We start from the raw sequence: 13,083 nt of genomic DNA on the forward strand, positions 1-13,083 counted from the left end.
GAGCTTTGGAAGCACAGGGGTCTTTGTCGTCTGAAAGCTCAGGCCTCTTTTCCAGCCCTATCCTCCCCTCTTTCTCAGCAGCAGTCCCTTGGGACTCAGCCAGCTCCCATGGGAGTCTGCCTTCAAGGGTAGCTAGGGAGTAGAGCATAGTCTTCCCTGGCTCAAGGGAAAAACAAAAATACTTTCACAGACTCTTACTAGGCCTGATGGCTAAGGCCCTGGCTGCAGCAGGCACCCTCCTCCTGAGGTGGAAGTCACCCTTGGCTGTGTCTGCCTTGTTCCAGCCTGTCCCCCCCTTCTGATGACCCAGCTGCAGGCCCAGAGTATCAAGATCCCTTCTAGTTGGAAAGTGGACAGTTTGGAAGACCCTCCCCACTTTTTTTGTTAAATGGAGGAATGAATTTCCTGAGTCCCAAGGTTGACCAACCCTGTTCACAGTAGAGACGTTTCCTGCGTCATCTTTTCCTGATGCAGGCAGCCCCTGGCATGTGCTGCTTCCCCTCTGCACTGCCAAGTGCACTGCCTTCATCCATTAGGTGTTTGTTTACTTTAAGGAATACAAAAAAAGAAAGATAATATAGCAACACCTGTGTAGCCATCACCTAGCTTAAGAAGTCAAACTTTGGCCAGGTGTGGTGGCTTATGCCTGTAATCTCAGCACTTTGGGAGGCTGAGGCTGAGGCAGGCAGATCACTTGAGATCAGGAGTTTGAGACCAGCCTGGCCAACATGGTAAAACCCTGTCTCTACCTAAAATATAAAAATTAGCCAGGCGTGATGGCAGCAGGCATGTAATCCCAGCTACTCAGGAGGCTGAGGCAGGATATCACTTGAACCTGGGAGGCGGAGGCTGCAGTGAGCCAAGATTGCGCCACTGCACTCCAACCTGGGTGATAGAGTGAGATTCTGTCTCAAAAAAAAAAAAAAAAAAAGTTGAACTTGACAAATACACATGAAGCCCAGTGTCTATGCCTTTCCCGCCTCCCTGCTTCCCCTTACCTCCCCCCATGCCAGCCTGATCGAGTGTTTATTTAGGTTTGTATAAACTTCATAGTGTGGTTTTGCAGGTTTTAAAATTTATTTGAAGATAATCTTGGATCACTGCTTCATGCATTTTAATAAATATATGTGTAGCAATTATAGAGATATATATTATATAACATATTCAATATATATCTATACAACACCATAACTTATTATTTATATAGACCATAATTTAGGTATGCCTTCTCTTCTTGATAAATACATAAGTTGATTGCAATTTTTGCTATTAGAAAGAGTGCTGAGATGATGATTGTACCCCTATTGTTATGCACATGTGTGAGGATTCCTCTGGGTACGAGAACTAGGAGTCAACATTTTATTTAATTTAATTTTATTTATTTATTTTTATTTATTTATTTATTTATTTTAAGACGAAGTCTTGCTCTGTTGCCCAGGCTGGAGTGCAGTGGCACGATCTCGGCTCACTGCAACGTCTGCCTCCCTGGTTCAAGCAATTCTCCTGCCTCAGCCTCCCGAGTAGCTAGGATTACAGGCGTGTGCCACCACACCCAGCTAATGTTTTTTTTTTTTTTTGTATTTTTAGTAGAAACAGGGTTTCACCATGTTGGCCAGGCTGGTCTCAAACTCCTGACCTCAGGTGATCCACCCGCCTGGGTCTCCCATCGTGCTGGGATTACAAGTGTGAGCCACCATGCCCAGCCAGAGTCAACATTTTAGGTTAAAGGGTGTGCTCATCTTCAACTTCACAGATATTGCCAAACTACTTGCTCTCCAGCGGGATATGGGAGTTGCTCTACATCCTTGATGCTACTTGGTACTGTCAAGACTAAAATTTGTGCTAATCTGATGAGTGAGAAATGGTATCCTATTGTGGTTTAAACTTGCATGTCCTGTTTACTAATGAGGTTCATCATGTTTTCTTGTGTTTATTGACTATAAGTGTTTTCTCTTTTGTGACTTACCTGTTCAAATTCTCTTCCCATTTTTCTTCATATTTCTTCATTCACCAAAGTGCAAAATACACCCCAGCTGACCAACACAACTCCTCACACAGGCATTCTAGACTGTGTTTCCACTCTGCCTTAAACAATTGCTGAAAAGGCTCTGTGTTGTGAAAACAGAGCAACTCTACTACTTACTGACTTTTCTTAGTGGTTAGAATTTCCATTTCTATAACAGGCAATAATAACAGTCTTCATTATTCCGTGTGTACCTTTAAGCCTAAATAATAAGAATTATATTCATTCACCCATCCAATATTAATTGATTACCTGCTATATGCAAGGCATTCTGTTAACCTCCCCACAATACAAAGATGAGTAGCATACAATCCCTGCCCTTAAAACACTCCCAAGTGGAAATGACATAAAAAGTTAAGGTATTTAACATTCTTAAAAATGGTTAATTTTTCTGATGTGGATAAGAATATTTAGTTTGTAATTACTTGTCACAGCTAAATAATTTAATATAACCTATGTGTTAATCAATAAGAAAATGGTTAAATGGATTATGATTTAGCCATACTCTAGAATTTATATGTACTGACATGGAAGGATAACTATTCTATATTATGGAGTGAAAAAAGCAAATTTTAGAACAGTCTAAATCTACTTTTACAAAAGAAAATAAAGAACAAATGTCACATTTCCCTTTTTTAAAAAAATTTCACAACCAACCCACCCTCTATTTGGTTGCCCCTCACAGGAGCAGCACCATCTTTGGCCGCTGCAGTCTTTCTGACGGGGTAGTATGGTGGGATGCTTGCCTCCGAACTCATTTTTATCATGATTTGCTCTTTTCCCTAAAAGTAAAAACATAGTTTGTTATTGCTCTGCAGTGCTGTCATTTAACCTTGTTGGTGTCCTGGGTACATGTCTTTGTAGTAATGAGCTTTTTTTTTTGCAAATCAGTTGGTTCCAGCTCTACAAGTTCTAGTGGACTGACTGGAAACTATGTCCCTTCCTTTCTGAAAAAAGAAATTGGTTCTGCTATGCAGAGGGTACACCTAGCACCTGTTCCAGACCCTTCCCCTGGTGAGTTGTATTTTAAATTATTCATGAATTTACTTAACAAATCGTTACTCAACAACTGCTTTGTGCCAGGCATGTTTTAGGCCTGGGATCCACCAATAAATGAAACTTGCACTCTACAGACAATAAGTAAGCTAAATAAGTGCTATATAACATATAGTAATTCAGATGCTTACCGACTTAGTGCTAGGGAGAAAAATACAGCAGACAGGAGGTAGGGATTGTGGGGGTTGGAGTGTGGGGTACAGGTTACAATTTTAGATAGAGTAGCTAAGAAGAGCTCACTGCAAAGGAGCTGTTGAGTAAAGACCTGGAGGAGGTGACTGAGCAAGCATGCAGTATGAGTGAGGCTTTTCCAGACAGGAGATTCTTCTGTGCTTGAGCTTTGAGGCAGAACTGGCCTGGCAAATTCAAGGAGCAGCAAGGAGGCCAGAGTGCGGGAGTGACAGGAGTGAGAGGGGGAGTAGCAAGATAAGGTCAGGGGTGATCTGATGCCTGTAAGCACATTGTCATGGATTCTGAGTGATGTGGAGACCCTGGAGGGCTTTGAGTCCATAAGTGAGGTGATCTGACAGCCATCTCCACGGGCTACCTCAAGCTGCTGTTGTCATGAGACTGAAGTAGGGGCAAGGTAGGAAGCAGGGAATCCAATCAGGAGGATGTTGAAATTATCCAGGTAAGAAATGATGCTAGCTTGGGCCAGCGTGGTAGTAGTTCAGTTGGTAAAAAGTTACCAGGTTCTGTAAATATTTGGAAGGTAGAACTAATAGGATATCCTGACAAATTATATGTGGGATATGAAAAAAAGAGGGGTTAAGAATGATGCCATTATTTTTGGCCTGACAACTTTAAAACGTTGTCTTTAACTGCAGTAGAGAAGATTATAAGTAGGAGACAAGATGCTCCTATTGAACTCCTTATTTTCTCATGTTTTTGTCACCAAAATGCATTTATTTGTACTTTGCTTGCATTGGCCCCATATCAGTCATGCTGGCCTTTTTCTTTCATTGCAGGTTATTCCTCCCTGAAGGCCATGAGACCTCAGCCTGGGCGACCATTCTTCCACACCCAGCCTAGAAGCACTCCTGGGTTGATACCACGGCCTCCAGCCGCCCAGCCAGTGCATGGCCGGACAGACTGGGCTTCCAAGTACGCATCTCGGCGATGACTATCTGCCTTGGTGATGAATCTCTTCATAGGGAGAAGCGGGACACTTTCCCTCAGCTGACTGGTGTTCTACTGCAAGATGTGCAGAGGGCATGAAAGCAAATCAACACTTTATAGTTACTCTTCTGAACTAAGACATGTCAATATTCTTTTTTAAAGTTTTTTTTTTTTAAATATTGATTTGAATGCAGTAGGCTTTTTTGTATAAAATTATTTTATTCTAAAACTGGGTCCTATTATTTTCTTAAACAAGAGCATTTTGTATATATGGATTATGTTTTAGCATTTTATACAGTCAACTTTGTAATGAACTTTTTAAAGATTAATTGATTTTCCTTTGGGGTTCCAGATAATATTTTCTACAGATTTTGAAAAATGTAATAATATTAATGCAGTATTGCAACAGGGGTGCAATTTAAGGCTATGTGATAGAGGGTTATTTACTCAGTGTGTGCAGATATTTAGGAAGTGGTTAAATTTCAAGTGTGGCTCACTAGGTACTTCAGGCCTTCTTGGACTGTTGTTAGAAAAGTGATCCTCTGCTTTTCTTAATAGGTCATTGGTTTGATTTTTGGATACCACTCTGCTGTTCTAAAAGGACTATTATATAATTCACTTTGTTTTACTTTTGTTCCCCAGATGAAAGAACTCTAAGTAAATACATTTTTAAAAATTTTTCTGACACCCTTTAATGTGGTTGCAGATCTCAGATAAAACCAAGCTTAATTATACTATGCCATTATATTCTAATTTATTCCATTTTTGAAATCAAGTTGTATGTGTACCAATAAAAGGAGAGCTTTCTGCTTCAAAAGGCTCTCAACATGAAGGTTAACACAGTCAATCAAACTTACATTCCTGCCAAGATGCATGGCCAAAAAACTAAGTATCAAAGCAGCAGAAGGTTTTTGATTATAGTAACTGAGATGGAGTTTTGCGCCTAGCTCAGTTCTCCAGATCTGGCTAGGAGCAGTCAATGACTAATCTTCTGTCCTAGCCAAATTCTCAGGACAATTTGGGGAGCATAAAGAGTTATGGCAGAGGTTCCACTCATCTACGAAGTCACAGTCACATGCCACATTTGATCTCCTAACCCTGGTGTAGTTTCTTTCAAGAGTGAGAACTTTATTTGTTGGGCAGAGGCTGTTCCGTTGAGAGGAATGTTTACAGCAATTTCAAAAATGACAAAGCCAGTTTGGAGACAGAAAAAGACGAAAGGTCCGGTCTCATCCATCTCTATATGGTACATTTGCCTCACTTATGGTTGCCTTAAAGGCAAGAGGGAAGGTCACCATCAGTGAACGCAATGCAATCTCAACAGTGTATTGATTCATATTCTCCTAGGGCTCAAACTACTCTCTATTGGTTCCAGGATAATGACAAATTGAACCATATGTAAGTGATCTTTTTTTTTTTTTTTTTGAGACGGAGTCTTGCTCTGTCGCCCAGGCTGGAGTGCAGTGGCGTGATCTTGGCTCTCTGCAACCTCTGCCTCCCAGGTTCAAGTGATTCTCCTGCTGCAGCCTCCTGAGTAACTGGGACTACAGGCGCCCGCCACCACGCCCAGCTAATTTTTGTATTTTTATTAGAGATGGAGTTTCACCGTGTTAGCCAGGATAGCCTCGATCTCCTGACCTCGTGATCCACCCTACTCCACCTCCCAAAGTACCGGGATTACAGGCATGAGCCACTGCACCCAGCCAAGTGATCATTTTTATAGGTTAAAATGATAGGTGAAATGAATATGGACACTTTCATATGGTTCAGCCTAATGACTTGGTAAATTATTGCCTTGGTGTATTAATAATATGTTGTATTCTGAACAAATTACCATGGCTTCCAAAGGGCCCTTACCTAAAATCAGAGAGTAATTTATGCTTTGGAGAATCTGACTCAAAAATATACTTGACCAAGCACCATGATCCCTAGGGACATGAGAAAAGCACATAATGGATGTGGATGTGATAGGTGGTCTTTTCCTGTTAACAAGCTGGCAGCAAAGCTTCAGAAAATATATATGCAAGCACAACTTGAAGCTGAATTCATTTCTGTATTATATTCTCAACTCGTTATCTAAAGCATCAGAAAATGTGTTTTCAGAGGTGAGTCCTTTACTATAAGATTAATATTTATTTTCATTTTCTGTATTATATATGAAAAGTAAATTAATGTGCAACCTTGTCCAGCTTGCTGGAAAGCAGGTTTTAAATTGTAAATATTCCTTAGAGGAGCAAGTGGATTGTTTAATCCCATAGTCTTGGTAATCTAGCTTATATAAGGTCATTACATTTTTTAATTGAAAAACCTAGTTACCTGATTATCACACATTATAAAATTGTTTTTCTAATACTTTATAGGGCCCAACTTCAGAAAATACTTCGCTTTCTTCTTCTTACGCTTTCCTTTGTTTACCAGCAAACAACTTCCTTGGGGAAGCCAAACACATATTCATAAAAACAAATCAAGTAGCTGATGTGCAGTTGAGAAAACTAAAGGACTGAAAAAACAAATTCTAACTAGCAAATGCTGTGAAGTACTCTTCCTCCCCTTCTCTGAAATGGGTAAAGGACAAATTGTGTAAAAAACCATGCACTCTAGAAGGGAATAGTAACCATTTCTTTTGTCTCTCTGTTTCTGTTCTGACTGAGAATCTGTGCAGCCATTTCTTGTTACATGAAAACAAAATGCTACTTGTTACCTCTATTTTTTGTTACTATAGAATTATGAAATGTAATGTAAGACGCCAACAGAAATGGTATACCTGTAACTGTACCTATCAGGACTATACCTCATTTACAGTCAGAAAGCTTACTGGGATGTCAGGAAATGATACAGGGTTGGTTCTCATTTCGTGCCGAAATGAGACAGAAGTTCAGTGATGAAGGTGCATTGTGGGGGTATTGATGTGCCCCAGGTAGTGCCAGCAGAGCAGGGAAAACTGCATTTGCATAAAACTACTCTTGACATGATTGTTCATTCTACAAAAAAATTCCATTAATTACCAAGCCCTCACCCAGCTCATGTGTGATAGGATTTATGTAGGAAGAAACTTGATTTTCAAATAATTTTTTAAATATATCTCTTGCCTAAAGGACTATATACATCTAATAAAGTAACACTACGTCATCTTCTGGAGTTATCAAAACTTGTATACAATCAAGACAACACAAAATAAGAATTATTTTATTTTTAAGTGCAAATACAGGTACTGTTGGAGTTGATGGGTACCATGCTTTCTCATGAAGTAGCATTTCCCTACCATCAAGCCATTGTTTTGTGCCATTCAGGAGAGGGAAAAAAGGAATTTATGCTGTACATTTCAGTTCAGTGTATGAACAAAAGCAATATGTTTATAAGAAGAAGTTTGACATACTAATTATTTTATATCATTTAAACCATACTGTAGCAACATAATATATGGAGCTAATTTTTAGAATTATTTTTACGATTTCCAACCAAATGTACTGTACTGTTACATAATTTATTGTGAGGACCTTCTCATGGAAGCCATTAGGAAGACAAACTAGAGGTAAATATCACATTAATCTGTATTATCAGTTTCTCATAAACACTGTGCTAATGTGAATTTTAAATGACCTGCATCAAGTCTTCTGATCTTAGATAACTCAGTACAGATAGCAATTAGTCACCTGATTTGATTACAGTGGAGTAACCGACAATATATTTATTTATAAAGCACATATTCATAATAATGAGAAGAATTCAGAAAACCACTTAAGGAAGACTCTTCTGAAATAAAAAATGTTGCTTTTTAAATAGTTTGTCCTAAGGTGTTTAAAAATGTCAACCTTATGTAAGGAAAAATTTCCTGCTCCAAATAAAGTTGAAGTTTAAGAAAAATTGATTTGAGTGTTCTGTTTTTGTTTTCATGTTCTTCCATTAGTATTTTCTAATTTTTGTCCTTTGTTAGTTCATTTGGAACTTTGATGTTTTCTAACTTCTGAATGCTTAGTATCGTGTTACTGCTATGAAATTAGATGCATACACTTAGAGCAGCAGAATGAAGAGTTATCCTGCAATGTAGAGGTTTTTTTAAAATTCAGCTTTTAGAAAGTTAGGCTTCTGGGAGTGGTGGCTCATACCTGTAATCCCAGCACTTTGGGAGGTGGAGGCATGAGGATGCCTGGAACCTAGGAGTTCGAGACCAGCCTGGGCAACATGGCAAGACCCGTCTCTACCAAAATTACAAAATTTAGCCGGGTGTGGTGGTGTGTACCTGTGGTCCCAGTTACTTGGGGGGGCTGAGGCAGGGGAATTGCTTGAGCCCAGGAGACAGAGGTTACAGTGAGCCCAGATCACCCCCCTGCACCCCAGCCTGGGCAACAGAGTGAGGTCCTGTCTCAAAAAAGCAAAAGCAGGTGGAAACAGTTTCTTGTTCCTGATTTCATCATTTTAACCTGCCTTGTATGTCTTTTAGCTTTTCACAGCACATTCTCATATACAATACAAACCTTCAAAAGAAGTTCATAACTTCATGAACTACATAAAGAATGTCACAGGAAATTCATTTTCTAAACATTCTTTGACTCCTTGACAGGATTTTCTAGGAACGTAATCTACCAATCAAACTTGCATTGGTGAACCCCTAAGTGTGCCTCTTGCATCAGAACACAGTGACTTTACTGTGTAATCATGGGCATTTGTCTTTTTGGCATCACTTTGGGCCCATGCTGCCCCTTCAGAAACCCTGAAGAAGCCATTTCAAGCTCTCAACCATCTTTCCTGATAAGAAAACCCACTTGTTAGAATAGGGTCTTACACCAATCGCTTATAGCTAAGGCTGAATTTAAGTCAAATGTTTCCCTCTTCTGGGAGTATGCAAAGCTCTTAAACTGAGATTTGAAGCTCTTGACTTTTGTGCAAGCAATTTTACCTACTACTGAGCACATGATTGAAGGGTTGAGGCTAAGAAGACTTCTCAGGGCCTCTGAAAAGGTATCGGGTAGGTAGGTGGGTAGGTAGGTAGGTAGAACAGATAGATAAAATGAGTAAGACTGTCTCAGGATGAGGGCAACTCTAAGGGTCTTCAAGAACAAGCAGGTTGATGATGTCAGGGGCTTCAAAGGAATAAAATGCCTTTGGGGTACCTGTCATAGAGTGCCAGAACTATTATAACAGGATTTTTCATTTCTCCCCAGGCCTGTGTAATAACAGTCATGCTGCTACCTTAGTTACACTTTCAGGTGAACAAGGCTGAGTGTTACCAGAAAAAGGTGTCCTGATCCAGATCCTAAAAGAGGGTTCTTGGATCTCGCACAGGAAGGAATGTAAGGCGAGTCCCAGAGTGCCATGAGAAGCAACAGTTTATTGAAAGATAGTTACAGAGTGGAACGTCCTCAGAAAGCAAGAGGAGAAATGCCTCCTCTTTGTTTTTATTCGATAGGGGTCTTATCTATGTAAAAGGTAAGCTAAGCAATGTCTACGTGCGAGTGGGCTAACAGAATGAAAAAAATTAGTACTTTGTTAATTTAAGGAAAGGTATCCTTGGCATTTTCATGCGTAAGTACGTGAAAGCATGACTATAATTACCTTAAAGATGTTTAGCATTATGCAATATTGGAACATCTGGACATTCTACTGTCATAGGAATTTGTCCTTCCAGGTATTATTAAGCTATTTCCTCAGCTGTAGACATCTTAAGATGGAGTTGATTTTTTTGTTTTTAATCTTACTTTAAGTTCCAGAACACAAGTGCAGAATGTGTAGTTTGTTACATAAGTGTGCCATGGTGGTTTGCCGCACCTATCAACCCATCATCTAGGTTTTAAGCCCAATATGTATTGGATATTTGGATATTTGTCCTAATGCTCCCCCTCCCCTCACCCCGCCACCCCCCGACTGGCCCTGGCGTGTGTTGTTCCCCTCCCTGTGTCTTTGTGTTCTCATTGTAAGATGGAGTTGATTTTAAAATGCTGTCACCCTGGCTCTCCTACACTCCTGTTTCCCTAACTCTAGGATGATGTTGCCTTTATTTGATAAGACTGGACATTTGAAACTGCCATTTTTGAAGGTTAAAAGCAGTAAGATATTAGCAATTTGGTATAATTCAACCAACTGGAACTAAGCAAATGGAGACAAGTGCTTGGCTTAAATGTCTAATAAAAGCAATCACAAGAGTCAGGTGCAGAGGCACATGCCTGTAATCACAGCACTTTAAGAGGCAGAGGTGGGAGGATCACTTGAGCCTAGGCGTTTGAGACCAGCGTGGGCAGCATGGTTAGACCCCTTCTCTACAAAAACTAAAAATTAGCCAGTGTAGTGTCATGTGCCTGTAGTCTCAGCTACTCAGGAGGCTGAGGTGGGAGGATCACTTGAGCCTTGAAGCTGCAGTGAGCCCTGATCGCACCATTGCATTCCAGCCTGGGCAATAGAGCAAGACTCTGTCTCCAAAAGACAAACAACAACAACAGCAAACGATCACAAAAGACTATAAAAACCACAACCTTCCACAATGGCCATTGCAGTCTTACACAAAAAAATACTGGTATTATTGCCCTTGTTATTCATCTTTGCAGCAAAGGATACTTATTTTAAAACAATTATGCCATCATCATTTTTGTCCTTTAAAAATCTTTGTTTTATTTTACCTCCCTGAATACACACGTAATTTACTATGGCGTGCATATTCCTACTGCAAAATTCAATTTCCAAATAAATATTTTTAAAGAGCTTCTTTCTGTTTGTTATTTAGGTTAACATAAAAAATCTAGAGATGATTTAAAGTAAACCAAAGGATGTGTGTTAAGTTATATGCAAATACTACACTGTTTTATATAAGGGACTGGAGCATGATCTGATTTTGGTAGCTGAGGGGATTCTGAAACCAATCCCCCACAGATACTGAGGGATGGCTGTACTTTAAAATATCATGTTGCACACAATAAAATATACAATTTTATTTGTCAATTAAAAAATAAGCTGCTTGAGGGCAAGAACTGGATTTTATAATTTATTTTTTATGTCTCAATAAATCCAGTAGACCTCAGCACAGATGTTCAATAAACCTTCCTTAATTATAAACTAAAAGCAAGAAAAAAAGAATGACTACTTTCAGCAAGGCTGGAAAATATGGCTTCCTACTCATGTTAAACTGAGTAACTGCTGTTAAATCAGAACTAGAAATATGATTGGATATACACCGTTAAGTCTTTTTTGAAAACGACTTTTCTGACTCTTGGGGTGCCCAGTGGTCCCTGAATTACCTCTCTTCTTACCCTGCATACCTTCTCTGGATGAGCTCATTCTTTTGCCACCAGTTCAATCGATTTCAGTTCTCTCTACTGAGTCCTCACTGGGTTGGGTTTTTTTTTTTTTTTTTTTTTTTTTTTTTGATAGGGAGTCTTACTCTCTCACCCAGCTTGTACTGCAGGGGCGTGATCATGGCTCACTGCAACCTCCACCTTCCAGGTTCAAGCGATTCTCCCGCCTCAGCCTCCTGAATAGCTGGGACTACAGGAACAGGCCACCATGCCCGGCTAATTCTGTATTTTTAGTAGAAACAGGGTTTCACCGTGTTGGCCACGCTGGTCTTGAACTCCTGACCTCAGGTGATCCGCCCGCCTCAGCCTCTGAAAGTGCTGGGATTACAGCCGTGAGCCACTGCGCCCAGCCCTCATTGGCTTTTTCAGCTGTCTAGTGGGCATTTCCAGCTGGATGGTTCATAGCAGCAAAAGACAAGTCAACCCATTTCCCCCAAACTTTGTCTTCCTTCTCCGCTCTTTATGGAGCTAGAAACCAAAGCATTGCTCATTCATTCACTCAACAAGTGTTCTCTGAATACCTACTCTATACTAATCAGGCTGTACAAAAGGAAAACCAAAAGCGCAAAAATCCTTGATCTCGTGGAATTTACGTTCTAGGAATCTACAGACAAATAAATAAAAAATGTCGTGTTAGATGACAATACATGTTATAAAAAAAAGACAAGTGTGTGTGTGTGTGTGTGTGTGTGTGTGTGTGTTGGACAGGGCATCATTCTAGACTTTTCTTCCTCCTCTCTTCCCTTTGATCTGATTAGTAAATCCTTCACCACCTACCTCCTTAATATTTCACCTTTTCTTACCCATATTCTTCAAACTCATGGTGCTACTTTAATTTACACAGACACAAGAGGTTTCTTTCTTTACCCCTACTACCCCAATTCATTCGCCTCACTTTGGCCAGAGAAACCAACTGAAAATAAAATCTGATCATGTTAGCGGCTGCAATTGCTCAGCACCCAGGCTTGTCAAGCAAGGTACTCTCGAGCGCCCTCGTGGGTGAAGAAAATAACAACATCTATAGCCTGAAAAATAGCAGAAGCTGCCTCTAAAAACAAGATTTATTTTCGAAGGCACATATTTCAAACTTTGAAATCCATGTGAATTTTGCAATTGTTCCATAATATAGCCCTGATAGTTTTAATAGATTTTTAATGTTTTAACTAACTTGCCAGCCAAATTATTTTTTTAGCACCACCCCCAACCCCAAAGACCCCCCTCCAAACAGGTACTGACTTGAGACCATGACTATAGAGCACTTGTCTCTAAAGTGCACAAAATGAAGAGAAATCTCAAGATGTCCCACTGAGATGAAGAAAGAAGAAAATATGTATGTATGTATACACGTATATATGTATACACAAAATTAGAAAAGCTAGGGTCTACTGTATAAATTAGAGTTGACAGCGCTTTTGATTTTAATCTGTATGTGGTACTTTGCCTACTTAACACCCTTATGTGGATTTCCTGACGGACTTGACATTCCTGTCAGGAAAGCATTGCGTACTTGCTGATTAAAAAGCATCTAAGGGCCGGGAGTGGTGGCTCACGCCTGCAATCCCAGCACTTTGGGAGGACGAGGCAGGAGGATCACCTGACGTC

The 13,083-nt window shown here is 40.0% G+C and overlaps 1 protein-coding gene across 1 annotated transcript in view; it reads left to right on the forward strand.

The window, feature by feature from the left end:
- ICK (intestinal cell kinase) overlaps positions 1 to 8,066 on the forward strand; it is a 61,604-nt gene extending 53,538 nt beyond the window's left edge. The window contains exons 13-14 of the mRNA XM_003254145.3: positions 2,915 to 3,037; positions 4,048 to 8,066. Of these exons, the coding sequence (XP_003254193.1) occupies positions 2,915 to 3,037; positions 4,048 to 4,202 (278 nt within the window). The 3' untranslated portion in view covers positions 4,203 to 8,066. The remainder of the gene's footprint in view (positions 1 to 2,914; positions 3,038 to 4,047) is intronic.
- Positions 8,067 to 13,083: the final 5,017 nt, after the last annotated feature.

The sequence above is a fragment of the Nomascus leucogenys genome, chromosome 22a (assembly GCF_006542625.1).
Source record: "Nomascus leucogenys isolate Asia chromosome 22a, Asia_NLE_v1, whole genome shotgun sequence".
NCBI classification, from domain to species: domain Eukaryota; kingdom Metazoa; phylum Chordata; class Mammalia; order Primates; family Hylobatidae; genus Nomascus; species Nomascus leucogenys.